The 25,981-nt window shown below is 34.1% G+C and overlaps 2 protein-coding genes across 2 annotated transcripts in view; one reads left to right on the forward strand and one right to left on the reverse strand.

Annotated features, from left to right (window-relative positions):
* The window catches only part of afg2a (AFG2 AAA ATPase homolog A), a 104,866-nt gene that overhangs the window by 12,760 nt on the left and 66,125 nt on the right, over positions 1–25,981 (forward strand). Inside the window, exons 11-15 of the mRNA XM_058052798.1 lie at positions 7,955–8,109; positions 17,976–18,185; positions 19,401–19,454; positions 20,530–20,609; positions 22,535–22,661. Of these exons, the coding sequence (XP_057908781.1) occupies positions 7,955–8,109; positions 17,976–18,185; positions 19,401–19,454; positions 20,530–20,609; positions 22,535–22,661 (626 nt within the window). The remainder of the gene's footprint in view (positions 1–7,954; positions 8,110–17,975; positions 18,186–19,400; positions 19,455–20,529; positions 20,610–22,534; positions 22,662–25,981) is intronic.
* ankrd50 (ankyrin repeat domain 50) overlaps positions 1,799–25,981 on the reverse strand; it is a 256,290-nt gene continuing 232,107 nt past the window's right edge. The window contains exon 5 of the transcript XR_009119869.1: positions 1,799–1,882. The gene's annotated coding sequence lies outside the window, so the exon portion shown is untranslated. The remainder of the gene's footprint in view (positions 1,883–25,981) is intronic.

A 25,981-nucleotide genomic window follows, 5' to 3' on the forward strand; every position in this document is an offset into this window, starting at 1 on the left:
AAATTAAAATTAAAATTAAAATTAGCCAATTCAAGAAACAATACAAGCAGTTGTACAGTATTAAAAAAAACCTTAAACTGTATTATGGAAAGCAGGAAGTGAACAAATGTAACAGTTAATTAAAATTAAAATGAAAATCATTCATTCATTCATTCATTTGAAAATTAAAATTAAAATTAAAATTAAAATTAAAATTAAAATTAAAATTAAAATTAAAATTAAAATTAAAATTAAAATTAAAATTAAAATTAAAATTAAAATTAAAATTAAAATTAAAATTAAAACTAGCCAGTTCAAGAAACAATACAAACAGTTGTACATTATTAAAAAAAACAAAACCTTAAACTGTATTATGGAAAGCAGGAAGTGAACAAATGTAACAGTTAATTAAAATTAAAATGAAAATCATTCATTCATTCATTCATTTGAAAATTAAAATTAAAATTAAAATTAAAATTAAAATTAAAATTAAAATTAAAATTAAAATTAAAATTAAAATTAAAATTAGCCAATTCAAGAAACAATACAAGCAGTTTGCTAAATACAAGGATGAAGAGTCTTGAACCAGTCATGATGTGCTATATATATCACTATATTGACGCTTACTATGGTACCCATGCTCATATCACCTTGTACTACTTAATTATTAAAAAAAAAAACAAAAAAAACCCCTTAAACTATATTAGGAAAGCAGGAAGTGAACAAATGTAACAGTTACTGATTGTAAAAGTACCAGATGGAGGGGTAGGATTTAATAAGCTTTGCTTCTTCCTACTCCTTTTGGACATGTGGAACTGTGAACTGATTATGTGATGCATTCAATTGTAATCTGATGCATGTTCAAATGAAATAAAACCAAAACCACACTTCCAATACACATATTTAAAACGTTCTAATAATATTCCAACATGGAACCTTGGGGGTCATGCAGGAAGGAGTTGTGGTGTGTTTGGCATAAATTGTGCACCAGAGGAAAGGCGGGTGTGTGTGTGTGGGGGGGGGGGGTAAGGACACACGTACGTTTACGGCGACCGCCCGGCCTTATAAAGCGTTTTACGTACCTTTTGTGTCCTTTTAAAGACACTTGTGGAATTTCAGGCTGCATAAATATCAGCCGGATCAGCATGTTGAGTTTATTTCAGGCTGTGTTTATAAAATCCGGAAATGTGCTGCTTGGACTCCTTAACCCCGCCACTTAGCTTGTGCTCACTGACAGCTGGGATTGTGTATGTGTGTGTGTGTGTGTGTGTGGTACACGTGCCCGTCCTTGTCATCCTTGTGTACATGTAATGTGTGTGTGTGTGTGTTTAAGAGCACATATTATTGCAGTGTTTCAGCTCCGGAACAGATGTTGGCTATTGTAAATACAGGTGCAGAGAGTGTTCCGGAAGGACCGGCAAGTAATGAAAACGTTCCTGTGGTTGTGTAATGGTGTAATGCAGAAAGTATTTTCATGCGAGGACGGCGTCGCTGGAGAGCCGTGCACAGACTCCTTGCAGATTGGCTGTTTTTTTTTCACGTCTTGTTGTTTCTCTTTGTCTTTTTCTACCTCCTTATGCACACTGCAGATTGTATGAAAACAAATGAGGGCCAATGAATTAGCTGTAGCAAAAGTTTAGGGTCAGTTTATTATGCTATTGAATGAGAAGATGTCCCTAAACCTTTGACCGCTGCTGAATATCACTGGAAATGCTCGAATGATTCATTTATTTTCTACTGCTTTCGTGGGGGGTGCTGGAGCCTATCCCAGCTGTCTTCAGGCGAGAGGCGGGGGTACACCCTGGACTGGTCGCCATCCAGCCAATCACAGGGCACATATAGACAAACAACCATTCACACTCACATTCATACCTATGGACAATTTGGAGTAATGCTAATTAACCTAGCATGTTTTTGGAATGTGGGAGGAAACCGGAGTACCCGGAGAAAATGCACGGGGACATCATGCAAACTCCACACAGAGATTGTTTATTTTTTATGATTATATTTATTATTATATTATTTATTTACCAAATGTTTATTTCTTGTCAATGTTTTTCTTGTGATTAGGACTTTATTCCCACAATAGTTTATGACTTTATTCTCATGATATTATAACTTTTTCCGCAACCAAAGTTTCCCCAAAATTACATCATTATTATTTGTTGTTTCTTACTTTACCTTTTCAACTGTATGCTTCTGAAATAACATTATTTTCTCTCATTATTTTTTTTTTTATAATTTTTTTGTTTCTCTAATATTTTGACTTTATTCTTGTAAAAATACTACAATTTTTTTAAATTTTTTTGTTAAATTTTATTTTTAGAATATGCCGCAAGACAAAAAAAACAAACGCCTCATGATCTGCAGCTGCAACTTTAATGATTTTAAGTACATGAGAAAGTGCAAATCGCTCTAAGACAGATGGGATAGGCTCCAGCATACCCGAAAAATGCATGGATGGAGAAAGTGGAAATTAAAATGTAGTTTTTTGAGCGCATGGTCATGTATTAAGAAGTACAAGCCTTGGGTCGGGTTACTACAGTTTTTGTATGACTAGGTTTTGTTCCAATATTTTTCCTCGGTTTTCTTACACCGTTTGGGTTTTTATGCAATATTGCACGCAGCAAAGTCATCATTTTGCCCTGAACTGTATCATTTCATGAAATGGAGGGCCCAAAACTATCATTATTTTCTATAAAATGTATTTTTAGTAATCTGCTGAGTCAGCATCCATAAGTCCGATGGGTCGTTTACAAACAACAATAATGTTAATAATGTTATTTGCTGTCCTCTCGTTGGTCTTTACCTTTTATTTGATATTTTCTTGTACTTAGCTTTGCTGTGATGCACCACGTTCGATTCCCAGTATCTTCATCTTTCTATTTCCACCACATCTCCTGCAAATGTGGAGCACCGTGGAACGAAATGGAGTGCACATAAGGTTCAAATTAAACAGTGTTATGTCCCCCCCCCCCCCCCCCCCCGCCCCCCACCCCCCTCACCTCTTCCTTCCCATCGGATGTTTTCATAACCAAACCAAATGTGTGCTGCGACTTGGCCAAGAAAAGTCCGTCCGGCCAGCCAACCAGAGCGAGAGCGAGGCCGAGCGAATCCCTGAAGCAAAAAAAGTTAAAAGTCGCATTGTTGAATTGAGTTTCCGCTGCCCCTCAGGCTTCCAGGTCGGAGAGCTCTGTGGCTCATGAAGCTCATTTCCCTTTCTCGTAAGGGCAAGCCTGGTCATTAGCGCTGGAAGAGTGTGGATTTCATCTCACGCTGATTGGGTGCAAGGTAGCAGGGAATCACGCATGCTGTTGCTTTTAAGGCTGCAGTCACAGGACAACGTCGGGTGTCCACTTTGTGACCCTTATAAAAATGTCTTTGTGGTAGAAACTGTAGAAATCCTCCCCATGAGGACTCTAAGTGGGTTTCAAATAGAGGATAAGGGAATCTTAAAGAACCAAATTATAGAATGAGAACCAGATTGTTTATTCCTGACAACAATACCTAATACAGACTGTCTGGGCTTATCTGCAGTCCCTGTATGCCTACAAGTAAGCGGGTCTTATTACAGCGCAGCTGCAAAAAAGCACCCTTCATTTCCCTGCCTGGCTTTTTATACACTCAAGATAATGTAAGAGGCTGGAGTCTTCCCATTATAATGGGACTTTATGTGGTCTGCCAGAGAGTAAGAAGATGTAGCAGGAAGGATCAGTTTTGTCAATCTGGCGAAATTGTCGTTATATTCATTAAGTAATCAAACCCCTTGACTTACTTTTTTTTTTAGTCTTTTGTAGACTTGTGTGGGTGCGTGTATAAGTATCTTTAGTCTGTATTTGTGAAACTATGTGTTTGTTTTAGCTTATATTTTTAGCTAGCACAATTGAGCAAATACCTTCAAAACTCATTATAACGGGACTTTAGATGTAACTCTGCTGGTTAACGCACCTCATACGCAACCGGTCTGCCAGAGAATAAGAAGATGTAGCAGGAAGGATCAGTTTTGCCAACCTGGTGAAATTGTCATTATATTCATTAAGTAATCAAACCCCTTGAGTTACTTTTTTAGTGTTTTGTAGACTTGTGTGGTTGCGTGTATTTGTGAGACTATGTGTTTGTTTTAGCTTATATTTTTAGCTAGCACAATTGAGCAAATACCTTCAAAACCCATTATAACGGGACTTTAGATGTAACTCTGCTGGTTAACACACCTCATACGCAACCGGTCTGCCAGAGAATAAGAAGATGTAGCAGGAAGCATCAGTTTTGCCAACCTGGCACAATTGTCATTATATTCATTAAGTAATCAAACCCCTTGAGTTACTTTTTTTTTAAAGTCTTTTGTAGACTTGTGTGGTCGCACCTCATACGTACCCGGTCTGCCTGAGAATAAGAAGATGTAGCAGGAAGGATCAGTTTTGCCAACCTGGCGTAATTGTCGTTATATTCATTAAGTAATCAAACCCCTTGAGTTACTTTTTTTTAGTCTTTTGTAGACTTAAACAGAAAAACAAAAAAAAATCTCTAAAAATTCAATGCAAATTTTTTTTTAACTCTTGTCGAAAAACATTATCGATGAACCATGAAGTAAAAATTGTGGGCTTTCTAACTGAAACCCTAACATGAAAACACATAAACCTCTATTAACCCCTCATACGCACCCGGTCTGCCAGAGAGTAAGAAGATGTAGCAGGAAGAATCAGTGTTGAAGTAAAAAATATGGGCTTTTTAACTGAAACCCTAACATGAAAACACATATCCCTCTATTAACCCCTCATACGCACCCTGTCTGCCAGAGAGTAAGAAGATGTAGCAGGAAGAATCAGTGTTGAAGTAAAAAATATGGGCTTTTTAACTGAAACCCTAACATGAAAACACATATCCCTCTATTAACCCCTCATACGCACCCTGTCTGCCAGAGAGTAAGAAGATGTAGCAGGAAGAATCAGTGTTGAAGTAAAAAATGTGGGCTTTTTAACTGAAACCCTAACATGAAAACACATATCCCTCTTTTAACCCCTCATACGCACCCGGTCTGCCAGAGAGTAAGAAGATGTAGCAGGAAGGATCAGTGTTGAAGTAAAAAATGTGGGCTTTTTAACTGAAACCCTAACATGAAAACACATATCCCTCTATTAACCCCTCATACGCACCCGGTCTGCCAGAGAGTAAGAAGATGTAGCAGGAAGGATCAGTGTTGAAGTAAAAATTGTGGCCTTTCTAACTGAAACCCTAACATATCCCTCTTCCTAACCAGCAAGGGGCCCCAATAAGCCCCTCCCTCGTCTCAAAACACTCACAGCCGGCTCCGTCTTGTTTATGACTTTAGCCGAATCTCTGCGAGTCAAATTTGAGGTAGATTGGTTGCAAAACATGGCGGCCATCCAGCGAAACGTCTTTGTCTCTACAAATAAAGTTCCATAAGTCAAAGGGGGGGGGGGCGCCACAGATGTCATTTTTATGAACGACATCACACAGCAAGCATATTCGCCACAGGTGAGACGGACACCCGAGTTCAAGGAGATGAAAAGAGTTTGTGGAAAAGTTTTTGGGTTTTATTACCCATCCCTGCGTCCTGCCCGCACTGGAGGGGCGGAGGCCGCCCTCGTCACCAGGGGCAGGCAGCTAGGCTGATGCTTTGGGGTTAGTGCACATGGTGTTGCGGCCGATGCTCCACATCTCGGCGCTCAACCCCAACTTCCTTCCACATCCTGCCTTGCCAGCTCCCTTCCACTCGGGGCCAGATGTTTTTATGCAAGCTAAGCAGCGCATGGGGTTTGCATGGGGTGGCTGAAGGCTAACATGTGTGGGGGGGGGTCAGATTGATGGCAGGTGGAAAGTGGGGAGCGCAGTGACCCTGCCTTGACATGCATTCGTTCTGTCCCTCCTCACCTCGTCCTGGAACATCTAAACAGGATGCAGTCCTGTTTCATGGTAAACCCCCTCCATGGTACCTCAACATTTGCCACGCACAGCCAGGACTACCCCCCCCCCCCCCCTGCCCCGCCCCGCCCCCCTTCCAGGAGATGACTTGACTGTGAACACTCATGCAGTGGAAATGCTTGTTTGTAATATACGCTTCCCAATGCTGGGGTTGGAAACGTTTTTGCGGGATGGCTTCGTGACTACTAATCATGGCCCACATGGCCCGCTTACGTTGGAAAACCGACCTCCTACCTTCAGGGGCGAAACCTGCGCACGGTCACAAGTCGGACGTATCATAATTTGGTCTGAAACCAGACCGACCTTTTGCGGCCAATCGTCATGATGTGCTATATATATATCACTATATTGACACTTACTATGGTACCCATTATGTCATTGGATGCTCATATCGCCTTGTACTTCGGTATGTGACCAAAAAAAAAAAAAATTTAATTAAAAAATCAAAATTTATAAAATAAAAAAAAAACTAAAATTATATTAGAAAGGCAGGAAGCGAACAAATGTAAGTTACTGATTGTAAAAATTATTATTTTTTTTTTTAAATTAAAACATTTTTTTAAATTAATTTAAAAAAACGTACATTTGTTCACTTCCTGCTTTCCTAATATAATGTAACAGTTACTGATTGTAAAAATTAAAATAATTTTTTTTAAAAATTAAAACATTTTTAAAATTAATTTAAAAAACTTACATTTGTTCACTTCCTGCTTTCCTAATATAATGTTTTTTAAATTCATTTTTTAAAATATTTTTAATTTTACATTTTTTTTTAATTTTTACAATCAGTAACTGTTACATTTGTTCACTTCCTGCTTTCCTAATATAATGTAACAGTTACTGATTGTAAAAATTAAAATTAAAAAATGTAAAAATTAAAAAAAATAAAAAATGTATTAAAAACTTACATTATATTAGGAAAGCAGGAAGTGAACAAATGTAACAGTTACTGATTGTAAAAATAAAAATTTTAAAATTAAAAAAAATTAAAATTCAAAAATCAAAAACCTTAATTAAAAAAACTTATATTATATTAGGAAAGCAGGAAGTGAACAAATGTAACAGTTACTGATTGTAAAAGTACCAGATGGAGGGGTAGGATTTAATAAGCTTTGCTTCTTCCTACTCCTTTTTGGACATGTGGAACTGTGAACTGATTATGTGATGCATTCAATTGTAATCTGATGCATGTTCAAATGAAATTAAACATGGAAGATTTGCTCTGGCGGCCTCTTTGCACTAAATGGAATCAAGCAACGTCAAAACAAATGAGCTAATCACAAAAGACATTACCAAAACCCTTAAACGGGACCTAAGTACGTACTTGTTAATCGTGTTGACCCCAAATGTACGTGCCTGCAAAGTACTTCTGTGTAAAGTTGGCGCATCAATCTGGCAACCACGGAATATCCCGACTGATCTACAACTTTGGGCCGGACGGTAAATAACCGACTTTCAGCAGCGTGAAACGAACACCGCATTCCTTTTGTCCACGCTGGATGCTTGGAATACCTTCTCCCGGCTCCTGTGCCTCCATAAAGGAGGAGAACGCGTGTTAGGCCTTTTTTTTTTTTACTCTTTGTACTAATAAACACTCTCTTCCTGCGAATAAATATGTTCTTTCTTCCCGACGTCCTCCTTTGTGCGTCTGTACTCGTTTTTTTTTTCCTCCTGGAAGTTCTTTCCTGTGACTTCTTTTGTGAGGCAAACAAAGGCGGATGTTCTTCTAGTTTTCGTGCCGACGCCTCTTCATGCCAAGGCTATTCAAACCTTATGCACCCCCCCTTTTGTCAAAAGACGGGAATTCATGTTCATTTGTTTTGCGTTTCGTAGCGTGTACGGTCGCATCGTGCTGCACAAGCCTCGATGCTTTGAGCTTAAATTGGATTAAAAGTCACATAAAGCCTCAAGTCCCGACTTCCACGTTGGCGCTACCGTTTCACTCGCCTCACTTATTAACACGCCTGAGAATGACATCATCGATGTTTTCCATTGCATCCATCTTATTCCGTGCAAACAATCTTTTCAACAGGTTTGCACGCACTGAGGCGAGCGATTGGATCATCCAATCAGCCGACGGACCAGCAGCTGACGGGCAAGGTGACCGTCACTTTAACCGATCTGCAGCGGGCCATGACACTGGTGAAGCCCAGCGCCATGAGGGAGGTCGCTATCGACGTGCCCAAGGTAGAGGAAGCACCCAGCTGACATATACAGTACACCCAAACATAACGCCATTACTCTCACGGTTAAAAGAATATAAGATTGTTTTTGTTGTGTTTTTAGGTTGGGGAAAAGGTTAGAATATTGTGGGAATAAAGTCAAAATATTCTGAGAATTAAGTCATATTATGAAAAGAAAAAGAAAAATAGAAATAAAAAAAGAGAAAAGAAAAAAAAATTGAAAATGAAGTGGAAAAAAACGTAATTTAACGAGAATAAAGTCAAAATATTCTAAGAATGCAGATAAAGAAAAATAGAAAGAAAAAGAAAAAAAATAGAAAATGAAGTGGGAAAAACGGATGTAATTTTATGAGAATAAAGTCAAAATATTCTGAGAATGAAAAGAAAGAAAAATAGAAAAAAAAGAAGATGAAGTGGAAAAAACAGATGTAATTTTATGAGAATAAAGTCAAAATATTAAGAGAAAAAAATTGTCTAAGGGAAAATTTTGCAATTTTTTGAGGATAAACATAACATACAGTTTAAATATTAAATAAAAAATAGGATTCTTTTTTTTACAATATCAGAATAAAGTTAAGATATTCTGGGAATTGATGTCATTTGATGAAAAGAAAGAAAAATAGAAAGAAAAAGAAAAAAATATATAAAATAAAGTGGAAAAAACAGATGTAATTTTACGAGAATAAAGTCAAAATATTAAGAGAAAAAAAATTGTCATTGAAAGGGAAAATGTTGAATTTTTTTGAGGATAAACATAACATACAGTTTAAATATTAAATTTAAAAACATAGGATTATGTTTTTACATATATATCAGAATAAAGAAGAATAAGAATAAAAGAATAAAAATCATGAAATGAAAGAAAAAGAAAAACAATTAGAAAATGAAGTGGAAAAAATCGATGTAATTTTACAAGAATAAAGTCAAAATATTAAGAGAAAAAATAGTCTTTTAAAGGGAATTTTTTTCAAGGATAAACAGTTTAAATATTAAATAAAAAAATGATTTCTTTTACAATATTATCAGTATAAAATCAAAATATTATGAGGATAAAATACTAACAAAATAATAATAATAAAAAATGTAATATAACAATAGGAATAGAAAATAATTTATTAATTATTAATTTTGAATTTAAGTAAATAAAAAAATCAAAAATAAAATTTTTAAAATTCAAAAAATCTTAAAATATTTTAAAGATTATTTTAAAGAAAGTTGAAATATTTGCATAAATTCATCCTAATCTTTTACATACTCATCCAGTATGTCACAAAGATGTTGTTTTTTTCTTGAACTGTATATAACCTCTTACTAGCATAGCTACACAATATCAAACTGTCAAAGTTCCATCCCTTCATTGTCCACGACCCCCCCCCCCCCCTTGGTATAAAGAGATGGATTTGTCCACCAGTTGATGCATTGCATCATCTTTCATCCTTATTTTGTTCATGGAAGAAGACGTGACAGCACAGGATGAGTTAAAAGCGTGTAAAGAGCATCCGGGCCTCCCTTGTTGCTCTTAAGTCGTCTTTTAGAAGCGAGGAAAAAAAGTGGCAATAACTCCAAATGAATGACGATGGAGCGGGCGGGCGGGCGAGCGAGCGAGGCGGAAGGGGGGAGAGAAGGCGGTGGCGATCTAGGATGTTTTTGCATGTAGATGTACATAACGGACAGGAAGACGCTTCCCATCAGCCTCGTCTTGTAATTAGAAGCAGATGTGGTCGCTGAGGGTCGATACGTGCGTCTTATCTTCTCGCTGCCGCTGTCGCTACGCTCTGCGTGCGCTTCCAGAGATGTTCAGAGCTTGCGGCGGTTTCCTGGAACTGGAAAATGAGAGCTTTTTTTTTTTTTTTTCTTACCCCCCCCTTTTGGCAGCTGAGCTGAAAGGCTAGCCACAGAGCCCCGGACTTGATTATATCCACATGAGTGCAAACATTTGTTTCTAATCCTTTTTATATAAGAAACTTCCAGCGGGGCCCGGATGAAAAAACTCTCCAATCACCAACGCAGAGATTTTGCAAATGACACCTCTCACTTTGCACGGAAATACATTATTATTATTATTATTATTATTATTTAATATTATATTATCTTACTTTTAATATCCACGGCATTTAAAGCTACTTTTCTCTCTCGCCTTTGCCTTCCAAGCCCTTCAAAGCCCCAAAATCCAGAGACGCCTCTTGTAAAAGTTCAGAAAGAACAACAGTAAAAGATAATAAGTGGGTCTCTGGAACAAAACAAACACCAAAAAAAAAATAACCATCTAGGCCAGGGGTCTCAAAAATGTGCCAAATGTGGCCCGCAGGCCACTAGTTTGAGGCCCCCCGCTGTATGGTATCATGTACCCAGAAAAAATTATTACGTTTGATTAATGTTCACGTTAAAGGTTAAATAACTGTTAATAGTTATCCTCCCTATCCGTGTGGAAGTGGTAAGTTTTTGGCTATTTCAGTTTAAAGGAAATAACTTGGAGGCTACCGTTTAGGTCGCTAGCTCTCTAGTTTTGCGAGTTAGCATGTGTGTCAAGACCCTGCAGTTGCACAATATGTTGTAAATAAAAGGAGTACAAATGTGAATATTATCAGAATGAAATCAAAATATTATGAGGATAAAATACTAACAAAATAATAATTATAATAAAAAATAATAATAATTTTGAATTTAAGTAAATTAAAAATCAAAAATAAAAATTTTAAAATTAAAAAAATCTTTACATTTTTTAAAGATTATTTTAAGGAAAGTTGAAATATTTGCATAAGTTCATCCTGATTTTTTACATACAAAGATTAAGTTTAAGATTAAGTTTTAAGTTTAAAGGTTAAATAAATGTTAATAGTTATCCTCCCTATCCGTGTGGAAGTGGTAAGTTTTTGGCTTTTTTAAGTTGAAAGGAAATAACTTGAAGGCTACCGTTTAGGTTAGGCTAGCTCTCTAGTTTGCGAGTTAGCATGTGTCTCAAGACCCTGCAGTTGCGCAATATGTTGTAAATAAAAAGAGTATAAATGTGAATATTATCAGAATAAAATCAAAATATTATGAGGGTAAAATACTAACAAAATAATAATAAATAATGTAATATAACAATAGGAATAGAATAATTTATTGATTATTAATTTTGAATTTAAGTAAATTAAAAATCAAAAATAAAAATTTTAAAATTAAAAAAATCTTTAAATTTTTTTAAAGATTATTTTAAGGAAAGTTGAAATATTTGCATAAGTTCATCCTGATCTTTTACATACAAAGATTAAGTTTAAGATTACGTTTTAAGTTTAAAGGTTAAATAACTGTTAATAGTTATCCTCCCTATCCGTGTGGAAGTGGTAAGTTTTTGGCTTTTTTAAGTTGAAAGGAAATAACTTGAAGGCTACCGTTTAGGTTAGGCTAGCTCTCTAGTTTGCGAGTTAGCATGTGTCTCAAGACCCTGCAGTTGCGCAATATGTTGTAAATAAAAAGAGTATAAATGTGAATATTATCAGAATAAAATCAAAATATTATGAGGATACAATACTAACAAAATAATAATAAATAATGTAATATAACAATAGGAATATAAATAATTTATTGATTATTAATTTTGAATATAAGTAAATTAAAAATCAAAAATAAAATTTAAAAAATTTTAAAAATCTTTAAATTTTTTAAAGATTATTTTAAGGAAAGTTGAAATATTTGCATAAGTTCATCCTGATCTTTTACATACAAAGATTAAGTTTAAGATTACGTTTTAAGTTTAAAGGTTAAATAACTGTTAATAGTTATCCTCCCTATCCGTGTGGAAGTGGTAAGTTTTTGGCTTTTTTAAGTTTAAAGGAAATAACTTGGAGGCTACCGTTTAGGTCGCTAGCTCTCTAGTTTGCGAGTTAGCATGTGTCTCAAGACCCTGCAGTTGCGCAATATGTTGTAAATAAAAAGAGTATAAATGTGAATATTATCAGAATAAAATCAAAATATTATGAGGGTAAAATACTAACAAAATAATAATAAATAATGTAATATAACAATAGGAATAGAATAATTTATTGATTATTAATTTTGAATTTAAGTAAATTAAAAATCAAAAATCAAAATTTTAAAATTAAAAAAATCTTTAAATTTTTTTAAAGATTATTTTAAGGAAAGTTGAAATATTTGCATAAGTTCATCCTGATCTTTTACATACAAAGATTGAGTTTAAGATTACGTTTTAAGTTTAAAGGTTAAATAACTGTTAATAGTTATCCTCCCTATCCGTGTGGAAGTGGTAAGTTTTTGGCTTTTTTAAGTTGAAAGGAAATAACTTGAAGGCTACCGTTTAGGTTAGGCTAGCTCTCTAGTTTGCGAGTTACCATGTGTCTCAAGACCCTGCAGTTGCGCAATATGTTGTAAATAAAAAGAGTATAAATGTGAATATTATCAGAATAAAATCAAAATATTATGAGGATACAATACTAACAAAATAATAATAAATAATGTAATATAACAATAGGAATAGAAATAATTTATTGATTATTAATTTTGAATTTAAGTAAATTAAAAATCCAAAATAAAATTTTTAAAATTTTAAAAATCTTTAAATTTTTTAAAGATTATTTTAAGGAAAGTGGAAATATTTGCATAAGTTCATCCTGATCTTTTACATACAAAGATTAAGTTCAAGATTAAGTTTTAAGTTTAAAGGTTAAATAACTGTTAATAGTTATCCTCCCTATCCGTGTGGAAGTGGTAAGTTTTTGGCTATTTAAGTTTAAAGGAAATAACTTGAAGGCTACTGTTTAGGTCGCTAGCTCTCTAGTTTGCGAGTTAGCATGTGTCTCAAGACCCTGCAGTTGCGCAATATGTTGTAAATAAAAAGAGTATAAATGTGAATATTATCAGAATAAAATCAAAATATTATGAGGGTAAAATACTAACAAAATAATAATAAATAATGTAATATAACAATAGGAATAGAATAATTTATTGATTATTAATTTTGAATTTAAGTCAATTAAAAATCAAAAATACAATTTTTAAAATTAAAAAAATCTTAAAATTTTTTAAAGATTATTTTAAGGAAAGTTGAAATATTTGCATAAGCACATCCTGATCTTTTACATACAAAGATTAAGTTTAAGATTAAGTTTTAAGTTTAAAGGTTAAATAACTGTTAATAGTTATCCTCCCTATCAGTGTGGAAGTGGTAAGTTTTTGGCTATTTAAGTTTGAAGGAAATAACTTGAAGGCTACCGTTTAGGTCGCTAGCTCTCTAGTTTGTGAGTTAGCATGTGTCTCAAGACCCTGCAGTTGCGCAATATGTTGTAAATAAAGAGTATAAATGTGACTATGTGAATATTATCAGAATAAAATCAAAATATTATGAGGATAAAATACTAACAAAATAATAATAAATAATGTAATATAACAATAGGAATAGAAATTATTTATTATTAATTTTGAATTTAAGTAAATTAAAAATCCAAAATAAAAATTTTAAAATTAAAAAAATCTTTACATTTTTTAAAGATTATTTTAAGGAAAGTTGAAATATTTGCATAAGTTCATCCTGATCTTTTACATACAAAGATTAAGTTCAAGATTAAGTTTTAAGTTTAAAGGTTAAATAACTGTTAATAGTTATCCTCCCTATCCGTGTGGAAGTGGTAAGTTTTTGGCTTTTTTAAGTTGAAAGGAAATAACTTGGAGGCTACCGTTTAGGTCATAAGTTCATCCTGATCTTTTACATACAAAGATTAAGTTTAACATTAAGTTTTACATTTAAAGGTTAAATAACTGTTAATAGTTATCCTCCCTATCCGTGTGGAAGTGGTAAGAATGAATGAATGAAGGAAGCCCTGCAGCCCCCCTCCTTAAAAAGGGGGGGCAACCATCCTGGTCTGGGATGGGCATACTGTAAGAATCTGACCTCATCTGTACACAAATAGGTTCATAGGTCTTCTTGTTGACTGTATGTCAAGCTTTCTCAGTGTTTCAGGTGTACCGCGTACACGATTTTATACTAATGTATAACCCGCAAGGCATGCTGGGTAACTTCCTAAGCACTGACTGATTTATTCCAACTTTTATCTTTTATCTCCGCCGCACAGCCTTCCATTCTAACTCTCAAGTCATCACTTTGCTCCTTATAATTTCTGCTTTGACACCCCCCCCTTTCCTCGTATGCACCCCCCCATCAGAGGAGAGGTAACACATCCCAGGCCACCGCCGCCGTCTCCGGGGAACCAAGCATCTAATGGAAAGCTGGCGTCTGGCCACATACTGTAAATACCGAACAATTTATGGACGGCACCGAGCCGGGGGGGTCGAAGTAGAAGTAGGAGGAGGGGGGGGAGTTGTGCAGGGAGGAAGAGAGAGGCCACAAAGAAAAGTAGTGACCCGGAGCAAAGACAAATAGCTGGAAAAGCAGCAGAGTGAGATTATGAAGATGGGTCTCTTATTCAGGCTGAAGGTTCTCCTCTCCTGACTGATTGGTTAGCGAGTACCAGCTAGTCTCCATCGGAGCCAATGTTGATCCAAAATGGCAGGAGAACATCAACGTCAAGCGAGGGTTGGGGGGGGGGGGGTGTGTGTCATAAATAGGCATTTTTAAGGTTGTATCACATACTTGCATTTTTTAATTTTTCTATTGTATATATTTGAAAAATATTCATTACATAATTTTTTTTAAAATATATTAATTATAATTATTATTATATTTATTATATGTGCATTAATTAATATATATTATTATATTTATTCTATATTATTATTATTAATTTATTATTTATCATTTATTATATATGTATTAATTAATATATATTATTATATTATATTTATTTTATTTATATGTGCCCTGTGATTGGCTGGCCACCAGTCCAGGGTGTACCCCGGCTCTCGCCCGAAGACAGCTGGGATAGGCTCCAGCACCCCCGCGACCCTTGTGAGGATAAGCGGTAGAAAATGAATGAATGCATGAATATTAATTTTATATATATTATTATATTTATTATATATATTAATTAATATATATATAATAAATTTATATATATATAAATATATTTAATTAATATATTTATTATATATATTAATTAATATATATAATAAATATTATGATAAGTAAGTATTAAAAATTATGCAATTAATATTTGTATATTTATTTATTTAATATTTATTATATTTTATATATAATATTTTATTATTATTATATTTATTATATATACAAATTAATAAATATTATATCATATAATATTATTTTTTATTATAATCACTATTTCAACATAGATATGTAATTATGTATTCATAAGCAGAATATTCTCATAGTTATATAGCATTGTTAGAGCTCTCTAGACATAAAGTAACACCCCTATAGTTACCTTTACACGTCTATGACATAACACAATAGACATAAATAAGACATAATATAGACCAACATATGCTAACATTGGAACTTTTTTTTTTTACTTCCTGCGATGGCGGTTATCTCATCAATGTAGCATTACTTGAAAATGCTTCTTTTGGCAAAAAGTACAGAAAATATTGTTAAATATGATTTTTTTTACTAATAGGACATATTCAGCCACGAAACAGCATAAATTATTGACATATTTTTGCAAAATGTGTCTTAATGAGCACCAAAATGTCCGCTCACTCGTTAGCTGTGCTTTATTGGGGAAAACTCGTCTTTACGTTTTTTCCTAAACGTAACCTTTTATATCCGTTCTTCCTTTCTTTTCTTGTTTGTTTTTCGTGGCATTGGAAACAGATAAAGTTCCCGTATTTTCCATCTGTCCAACAGGTGGAAAATATTAAAAAGCAGTTTTGCCAGGAGCATTTCTCTAATGTTTTTTCCATGAGTGGAAAAAAGTGTTTTTGGCAGGTGAACATGGAACGGAGCACACCACCATGCCATGTTCAAGGACCTGTTTCGAAAAAGCAATTTGGGGGGGCTTCAAGATGGGGAATGTGGAGATTTGTTGTGATGGAGCGTTGTAGAGGACCATGTTGGCCCGCTCCCTGGTCTCTGACACGCTCTCATAACTCAAGCGGAATTTGCAGTTCCTCGCGTCCTTCCAGTTCTTCTTTTCATATTCCAAACGCCCGGGTCAATGTGGAACAACTAAACGTTCTTTTATGTTTTTTCTTTTTCGATCATTGGCTGATCTGATTTTGATGAGAACTTTGCTGACCTCAGCATGCAGGCGTCATCTTCTCGTCTTCGTCGTCTTCTGTTGTGGATTTGCAGGCCTGACGGCCTTTCCACTTCTTTTACCTTCTAAACGTTTCTGATGTGGTTTTAATTTCTATGTTTTTCTCTAACTTGAATTTTGTATTTTATAAACTCTTTAGGTGCTCACCCACTTTTATTAATGATCATAATTTGTAGTTTATTGTCATTTTTATTATATTATTTTATAACATATAAGCAGAATAATATATTATTAATATATTATTAATTATTATTAACTGCAATAAAATTAATAATTAATTATTCTAATTAATAATTATAATTATTATTATATTATTTTTGTATTGTTTTACTCTATAATTGTTTTTTAACTTATTTTCTTTTATTAGAAATAAATTATTATTATTATTATTATAAATAAGTGCACATTGTAAATAGTTTGCATTATCTTAATAAAATATTAATTACATAATTCATAAATATACATGATATTACGACACTGAAATTATTATTGTCATTTTTATTATGTTATTTTATAATATAATATACAAGCAGAATAATATATAATTAATATATTAATAATAAAAATGTATTATTAATTATCCTAATTAATAATAATTATTATTATATTATGTTTGTATTATTTTACTCAAATTGTTTTTAACTTATTTTCTTTTATTATAAACAAATTATTATTATTATTATAAATAAATGGACATTGTAAATAAAAATATTAATTACATAATTCATAAATATATATAATATTACTACACTAAAATAATTATCTAATTATTTCATTTATGATTGTAATAATATCTAATTATTATGGCTATGTTATTATAATTATCAGGATGATGTTTGTATTGTTTTACTCTATAATTGTATAATATCATAATAATCACAATAATTATATACATATTACATATATATACATATTTTTCTATTTTTAAAATATTTATTTTTTACTTATTTTATTTTATTAGAAATAAATAATAATTATTATTATTATTATATATAAATAATAATAATAATAATAATAATTATTATTATTATTATTATTATATATAAATAATAATAATAATAATAATAATAATAATAATAATAATAATTATTATTATTATTATTATTATTATTATTATTATTATACAATACTCACACACACCTATATACATCATATACCATTTAAAGATTCTTTGTTATATACTTATACAATAAAAATACTAAAATAATAACCATAATAATGAACTATATATATATATATATATATATATATATATATATATATATATATATATATATATATATATATATATATATATATATATATATATATATATATATATATATATATATATATATATATATATATATATATATATATATACTTTTTACTATATACTTCATACTTTTTAAATGCAGTTGTTGGATTACATAACATAAACTTATCCTCACACTCATCCACCATCTTTTACATGTTTTCATTCCTGCTTTCTCATGCACTCCAGACCATTATTGAATGAGGAAAACAATATTTTTCGTGCAGTATAACAAATGAACAGAAATTAGTTTTGCCTTAAAAGGCAGCAGCTGTACCATTACAGTACTGCGTGCTGGCAACCAGCGCCATCTTCTTTTTTTCTGACTCACTACGGGGATGCGCATTCTTTGCGCCCCCTTCTGTCACACGACACTGATGCATACTTTGCCAAATAATTTGTGCGCAGGTGCGCTGGACAGACGTGGGCGGCATGGAGGAAGTGAAGCTGAAACTGAAGCAGGCAGTGGAGTGGCCCCTGAGGCACCCCGACGCCTTCACCCGCATGGGCATCCAACCACCCAAAGGAGTCCTGCTGTACGGACCACCGGGCTGCTCCAAGACCATGATCGCCAAGGCTCTGGCCAACGAGAGCGGACTCAACTTCCTAGCGATCAAAGTACGTCTTATATTCGGGAATCGAACCAATAACGTTGATCCACCATGAAGGGTTGCTATCCTACTCCTACGCTGTCCGACGTGTCCGTCATCAGCTGCCCTGATGACCCTGAGGGCCAAGTCTCAGTGCCCCACTTCCTCTGCCGAGAGCTTCCTTGTTTGACCTTTGACCCCGAGTTTGTCCATTCTCATTCATCACCCACCCCACTTTCAGCCAACACCCCCCACCCCTCCCACTGCCACGGCATCCTCGCTGCATTCAAGCATGACAGAGATGGATGAGCCGCATTGTGCACCATTTCTCAAAGGAGCGGAAATGCTAATGCTAATGCTAATGCTACACCTACACTGACAACATTGCATTTCTTGTTTATTAGGGATGTTATTAATATTACAAACATAGGGAATGTACAAAGTACTGGTTTTACGACCCATAATGGGCACAGTTTGACACTGGAACAGACTATTTCTATTACTATTATTCATTGATGGAAATGGTCTTAATGGTGAAAAGGCTCATCAATTTTTTTTCCCTCCCCCAAAAAAACACACTCATAGGTATTATGTACACACACACACACACACACACACACACACACGTTCTTGGCGTCAAAAGCAGGGACGAATGAGTCAGCCCGCACACTTACTGCCGCAGACAAGGAGGCTGCGACTTAAGTGTCCTCTCCTCTCCGTCAGCTCAGAGGTGTTGAAAGGTGGACTTCACAGGGAGGAAGTCGCCCCCCCCCCCCTCCTCTACCCCACCATGGGGGCTAAGTGGATGTTTATCTGCAAGCAAGAGGTGGAAAAGTCCATGAGACTTTTAGCGCTGGGGGGTGGTGGAATCCATCGGAATGAAATCAAATGATGGCAGGAAAACGCAATAATCCCGAGAAAAACAACAAACATCCCAGGAAGCTTTTAGCTAAGAGCCGTTCGCCTCAAGAAATTTCCAGAACGACTCAATTATTGATGAAGTTTGAGGTTCTAAGACTCAGAAAATGTGATTATAGCCCAGAAATGACAACCAAGAATTCCCATGTCCTTAAAGTAACCAACATGATGATGAGAATCTTTAAAAAAAAATAATAATAATAATCGCCAAATATTTCTGTGGTGGTCCAAATTGAATTGTGGCGGGCCACCACAGCAAATAACACACATAATGTAGTATTCTGTGAAAATAACCATGTAGCTGACTACTGTTTCGTTCTTGCAGGGGCCGGAATTACTCAGCAAGTATGTTGGCGAGTCGGAAAGAGCCGTCAGAGAGGTAAGTCCTTATTTATGAATAATATGTATTTATCTATAAATGATATTTTCTACTACATACTTTAGTGCGGGGGTGTCCAGAATATGATATTTGATGTTTTGTAAAGCAGCATGTGGATTTGCTTGAAAAAAAAATGCATGTCAGTTTTTGGTCATATTAGCGAAAAAGCCTATTATTAATATCAACTTCACTTTGTGTTTTTTTCCTAATTTTTGCTGTTTTCTTTTTAATTTTTTTTCCAAATAATTAAACTTTTAATCTTAAATCTTCATATTTTTTCCACAATATTTTCCTTTAACTTCCAATCTCATTTTACAAAAATTACAACTGTTTCTCATGATATTGCGATTAAGAAATTATTTTTTTCTTTTATTTTTCAACTCAATGCTCGTCAAATAATCTGTTTTTTCATCATTTAATATTTCAGCATTTTTTCCATTTATTTATTTATTTATTTTTTCTATTTTTTCTAACTATTTCAACTTTTGTCTTGTAAATTCTCATCTTGTAATTATGACTTTATTACCATAATATTTTGACTTTATTCTCATAACATAGTACATTTTTTGTATTCATAATTTTCCAAAATTAACTTTAAAAAAAATAATATTATAATAATATGACTTTTTTTTTAAGAAAATATTTTCTTTAATAATATAACACTATTCTACTAAATTCACATTATTTTTCCTCATAATATTATGGCGTTATTCTTGTAAAATTTTTACTTTTTCTTGTTGGGTTACAACTTTTTTTTCTGAATTTTTTTCTGTTTTAATAACTTATTTTTTAAAATTTGTACGTGTTTTTTTTAGTTTTCTCATTAACTTATATATTGGGATTGTCCCACGGGCCAATAAACAAACCGCGCCGCACTTTGAACACCCCCGGTGTCTTGCATACCACTTGTCCGCATCGACCTTCCGTTGTTCTCGTATTATTTGTAGTGTTTTTGTCAACGCACTTTATGACGTTGTCGAGTGCTGCATTTCCTGTTTATGCACGCCGACAGCTTACGAGCTATTTTAAAAGTCTGTCCTGTTTCCCCCCCCCTCATTGTTGCGGCCGCTCGCAGGTGTTTCGGAAGGCGAGAGCCGTCGCTCCGTCCGTCGTCTTCTTCGACGAGATCGACGCCCTGGCCGGCGAGAGAGGAAGGTACGCATCAGGACGAAGACGTCGTCCACACGTCTGAGTCAGCTACTGTTCTTTGTCCGGCGATGACAAACGCGCGGCTCACTCACGAATGCGCAAACATCCCAAAACGACACTGCGGTTGCTACGGTGACGGCTGTGGCCTTTAGCTTCCCTTTGCACACAGAGGACAGGCTTGTCCGGAGGCGCTTTAATGGGATGGCACGGGGGAACATCTGTGGCTTAAAGGAAGTAGGATGGCGTGGGGGTGGGGGGGGTTGAGTGGACAGAGGACACGGACCGGAGACGCACAAACACTTCATTGTGTCCTTCCCTGGCAGATGGGGGGAGGACAAATATGCAGCATGCTTCCTGGTTGCCTCATGGATGTGAGTGGTGCCTTCAGGAAGCCGTTGGAATATGTGACCATCGTAGCTTCCTTCGCTCTGCCGATCATGCAAGCGTAAAAATAAGTTCACCTCTGTTAAGAATACAACACTAAATGTTGAGCGTTGGAAGATATCACACTATAATTACTTTTTTTTCTTGAAATGTATTATAATATATTAGAATATTTATAATAATAATAATAATTTATAATAATATTAATACATAATATATTATGTATTAATGTATTATAATATAATTATTATTATTGGTGGTAATAAGAAATAAATTGTAATCATGATCTTATAATCTGCACAATAATATGCATATTATTATCATTCATCATTAATAATAATAATTATTAATAAGAATAAATAATAATAATAATAATAATTATTATTAGTTGTAGTAGTAGTATTAATTATAATAAAAATAATTATTATTATCAATCATGGACCAAAGTATTATATTATTAATATTATTATTAATAATGATAATTATTAATTACTCACTATGATTATTATAATATTTATTATTATTATTATTATTATTATCATTAATACTAATTCATGATTATAAATTATTATTAAGAAGAAATAATTTGTAATCATTATCTTATAATCTGAATAATGTGCATATTATTATCATTCATAATAATAATAGCAATTATTATTATTAGTAGTATTAATTATTATTGAAAAATTATTATTATATGTATATATAATAATAATAATAATAATAATAATAATAATAATAATAATTCATATTATATTATCAATCCTGGACCAAAGTATTATTATTATTATTAATAATAATAATAATAATAATAATTAGTATTATTATCATAAATAATCATTATAAATTCATGATTATAAATAAATGCACATTGTAAATAGTTTGCATTATCTTTATAAAATATTAATTACATAATTCAAAAATATATATAATATTACTGCAATGAAAATAACTTGTGATTGTAATAATTTATAATAATTGTAATAATATATAATAATAATTATTATATATAATTATTATGGCTATGTTATTATAATTATCAAGATGAAGTGTGTATTTTTCTACATCACTGATGACACCGACAACCGCTTATGTTGATGTGAGTCAGCCGATTGAAGGGATGTCGACCTAAACGGGATCCACCGTGCAGAACATCAACTGGACGTGCGCTTGGTTCCTCTACAGGGATTATTTATTAGCGGGCAAGTCCCGCCACGTTTAATCAATGAAGTGGCTTATGCAGTACCCCCCCCCCCCCCCCAAACTGTCTGTTTGGGGGATTCCCAGCATGCCTTGCGGGTCATGCATGTGTATAAAATACATTATTTTGCATGTATATTAGTGTGTCAGCATCAAAAAGCCTTAGTGGAAACGGTGCTTGTCCCATCCAGGGATTGTTATCGGAGCGGTTGCTTTCCTTGCTCAAGAGCACTCCATCACATCCTCACCCCATCCGTCTTGCGCCAATCACTTCATTTATTTTGCCCCCTACGTCTCCCATCAGCCGCGGTTGGCTCATTCCAACATTGTCCATCACTCTCCGGCAGCCCCTCGGCATCGGGCGGCGTGGGCGACAGGGTGCTGGCGCAACTCCTGACAGAGATGGACGGCATCGAACAGCTCCGCAACGTCACCGTGCTCGCCGCCACCAACCGTCCGGGCTTGATCGATAAGGTAAACAGATGCCGGTTCTCTTTTCTCATCCGCTTCCTGTCGTCCTTTGGTCCATGATTGATCAGGCGAGGAGAGGAGAGGAGGGGGGGTGTCGTCTTCTCGCCTGCCCCGTTATTCATGATTGATGAGGTCAAAGGTGACTCTCCTCCGTCTTGCTTCTTGCACTCTCCCCTCCGATGCTGTCACTGCTTTGTTTGCCGCGGATAAATACGACAACACATTTATTGTCTTCACACGTCGTCCTCATCGGCCTTTCAGGGGACCGAAAGAGTGCAAAATAAATTAATAACACAACGAGATAATATACTAGATTCATAGTTTAGGCTTATGTCATTATGCTATTGCTATTTAAATTATTATTAAATATTTTCTTAAATATTTTTAGTGTTTTTTTCACTTAGGGGTGTTTTTTATACTAGGGATATACCGATAATTATCGGCCTGATATCAGCAGAAAAATCTGCATCAGATTTTTTTCCCGATCATGAAAACCAATGATATGTCATGTTACACGTATCGGTATCGATATTGGTGATATCGCTATCGGAAATTGAGAGTCGGACAATATCAGTTTTCTGCAGTTTTCGGACATCCTTACTTGATACCGTTTCAGATATGGCAAAAATAACCCAGAATTCAATATTAATTTATATAAATTTTGTATTAATATAATATATTAAAATATATTAAATGAATTTATTTATATTATTTAAAATTAATATATTTATATTAATAAAAAATTATATTTGAATGTGTTTTGCACCAATAAAAGTGCAAAAAGAAAGTGAAAATAACCCAGAATTCAATATTAATTTTATATTAATATAATATATTAAAATATATTAAATTAATTCATTTATATTAATTAATTTTAATTAAAAATTAATATGTTTATATTAATATATATTTATATTTTAGTGTGTTTGTGCCAATAAAAGTGCAAAAAGAAAGTGAAAACAACCCAGAATTCAATATTAATTTATATTAATTTTATATTAATATAATATATTAAAATATATTAAATTAATTTATTTATATTAATTAATTTTAAATAAAAATTTATATATTTATATTAATAAATATTTTTATTTTAGTGTGTTTTGCACCAATAAAAGTGCAAAAGAAAGTGAAAATAACCCAGAATTCAATATTAATTTATATTAATTTATATTAATATAATATATTAAAATATATTAAATTAATTTATTTATATTAATTAATTTTAATTAAAAAATAATATATTTATATTAATATATATTTATATTTTAGTGTGTTTTGCACCAATAAAAGTGCAAAAAGAAAGTGAAAATAACCCAGAATTCAATATTAATTCATATTAATTTTATATTAATATAATATATTAAAATATATTACATTAATTTATTTATATTAATTAATTTTAATTACAAATTAATATATTTATATTAATATATATTTATATTTTAGTGTGTTTTGCACCAATAAAAGTGCAAAAAGAAAGTGCAGGATGCATTATAAAAAGTTGCGAAACAATATTTAAATAAAATAAAAATGATCTTGATTGGGGATATGGGGGGCGGCATGGTTCAGGTGCTCGCTCCCCCCCCCCCCCCCCAACCTAGAGGTACTGGGTTTGATCCTCCGTCATGTGACCATGTAAGATGGCATGATAGCATTTGGTGGAAGCTGCTCCACACCTTCAATGTCCCCATCACATCTCACTGAGTTCATCATGGAGATAATCACTGAGCAGCATCTTGATTGAGTCGCTCTAAGATGATTAGTGGACTCCATCTTGTCACTGGTGACCTTTTGAGGAGGAACATCTTTACCTCTCAGCCCCATCCACCTTCTGTTTCCTCCCCTTTTATCTCTTCCTGCCGCCCGTCCACAAATAAAGCTTTCTTAGCTCCCTTATCCGAGCATCTTCTGCCTAATGATGCTTCCTGAGTGCTGATCAAAGGAGGAGTCTGGACCTTCTCAGAAGGACGCAGGAAGGAGAATGTGCTCCTGCTCCTCCGGTCTTTTGGCTACAAGCCTTTACAAATGCATCGATGATGATGCAAAACAGAGCCAACACAGTCTAAATATCCGCCAACTTAAGTGAGGAGCAAAGGCCGGGGCTGCATGAGTGCTGCCAGCAATGGGGGAGCTGTGGTTCAACGGGAAGTGTCTGCTCATCAAACACACTTTGGTGGATACAGTGGCAATGTTGTCAAAACTAGCAAATGTCTTTTGGATCCTTTTGGTGAATAATAACTGTCAAGCTTGATGGTGGTAGCGTGTATGAGTGCTGCTGGTACTGAAAGTTTTGGTTCAGCAAATAACAAAATCTAACAAGCACTGTGATACTATTGAGCAGAAACTGGGTTGCAGTCAAGCACGGTGGTGGTACCATGCATGAGTGCTGCCAGAACTTGGGAGCTGTAGTTTATTGAGGGCAATGATGAGTTACAGCATATAGATGATAGCTTTACTACAGCTGACATTGTGTAGCAGAACTTGGGTTGTGGTCAAGCATGATGACGGTAGCATGCACGAGTGCTGCCAACACGATGAAAAAATTTGGTTCATTGAGGAGAGCGAATAATTCCATAATGTACCATGACATCGTGTAGCAGAAACTGGGTTACAGTCAATCATAGTGATGGTTGCATGCACGAGTGCTGCCAACACTGCGGAAAAAATGTGGTTCATTGAGGTGAACGAATAATTATATAATGTACTATGACACTGTGAGCAGAAACTGGGTTACAGTCAACCATAGTGATGGTTGCATGCACGAGTGCTGCCAACACTGCGGAAAAATTGTGGTTCATTGAGTTGAATGAGTAATTCCATAAGGTACCATGTCATCGTGTAGCAGAAACTGGGTTACAGTCAACCATGGTGATGGTAGCATGCACGAGTGCTGCCAACACTGCGGAAAAAATGCTTTTCCTTGAGGGGAACAAAGAATTCCATAATGTACTATGACATTGTGAGCAGAAACTGGGTTACAGTTAACCATGGTGATGGTAGCATGCACGAGTGCTGCCAACACTACGAAAAAATGCGGTTCATTGAGGTGAATGAATAATTATATAATGTACTATAACACTGTGAGCAGAAACTGGGTTACAGTCAACCATAGTGATGGTTGCATGCACGAGTGCTGCCAACACTGCGGAAAAAATGCTTTTCTTTGAGGGGAACAAAGAATTCCATAATGTACTATGACATTGTGGGCAGAAACTGAGTTACAGTCAACCATGGTGATGGTAGCATGCACGAGTGCTGCCAACACTAAGAAAAAATGCGGTTCATTGAGGTGAATGAATAATTCCATAATGTACTATGAC

This window comes from Doryrhamphus excisus, chromosome 2, assembly GCF_030265055.1.
Source record: "Doryrhamphus excisus isolate RoL2022-K1 chromosome 2, RoL_Dexc_1.0, whole genome shotgun sequence".
NCBI classification, from domain to species: domain Eukaryota; kingdom Metazoa; phylum Chordata; class Actinopteri; order Syngnathiformes; family Syngnathidae; genus Doryrhamphus; species Doryrhamphus excisus.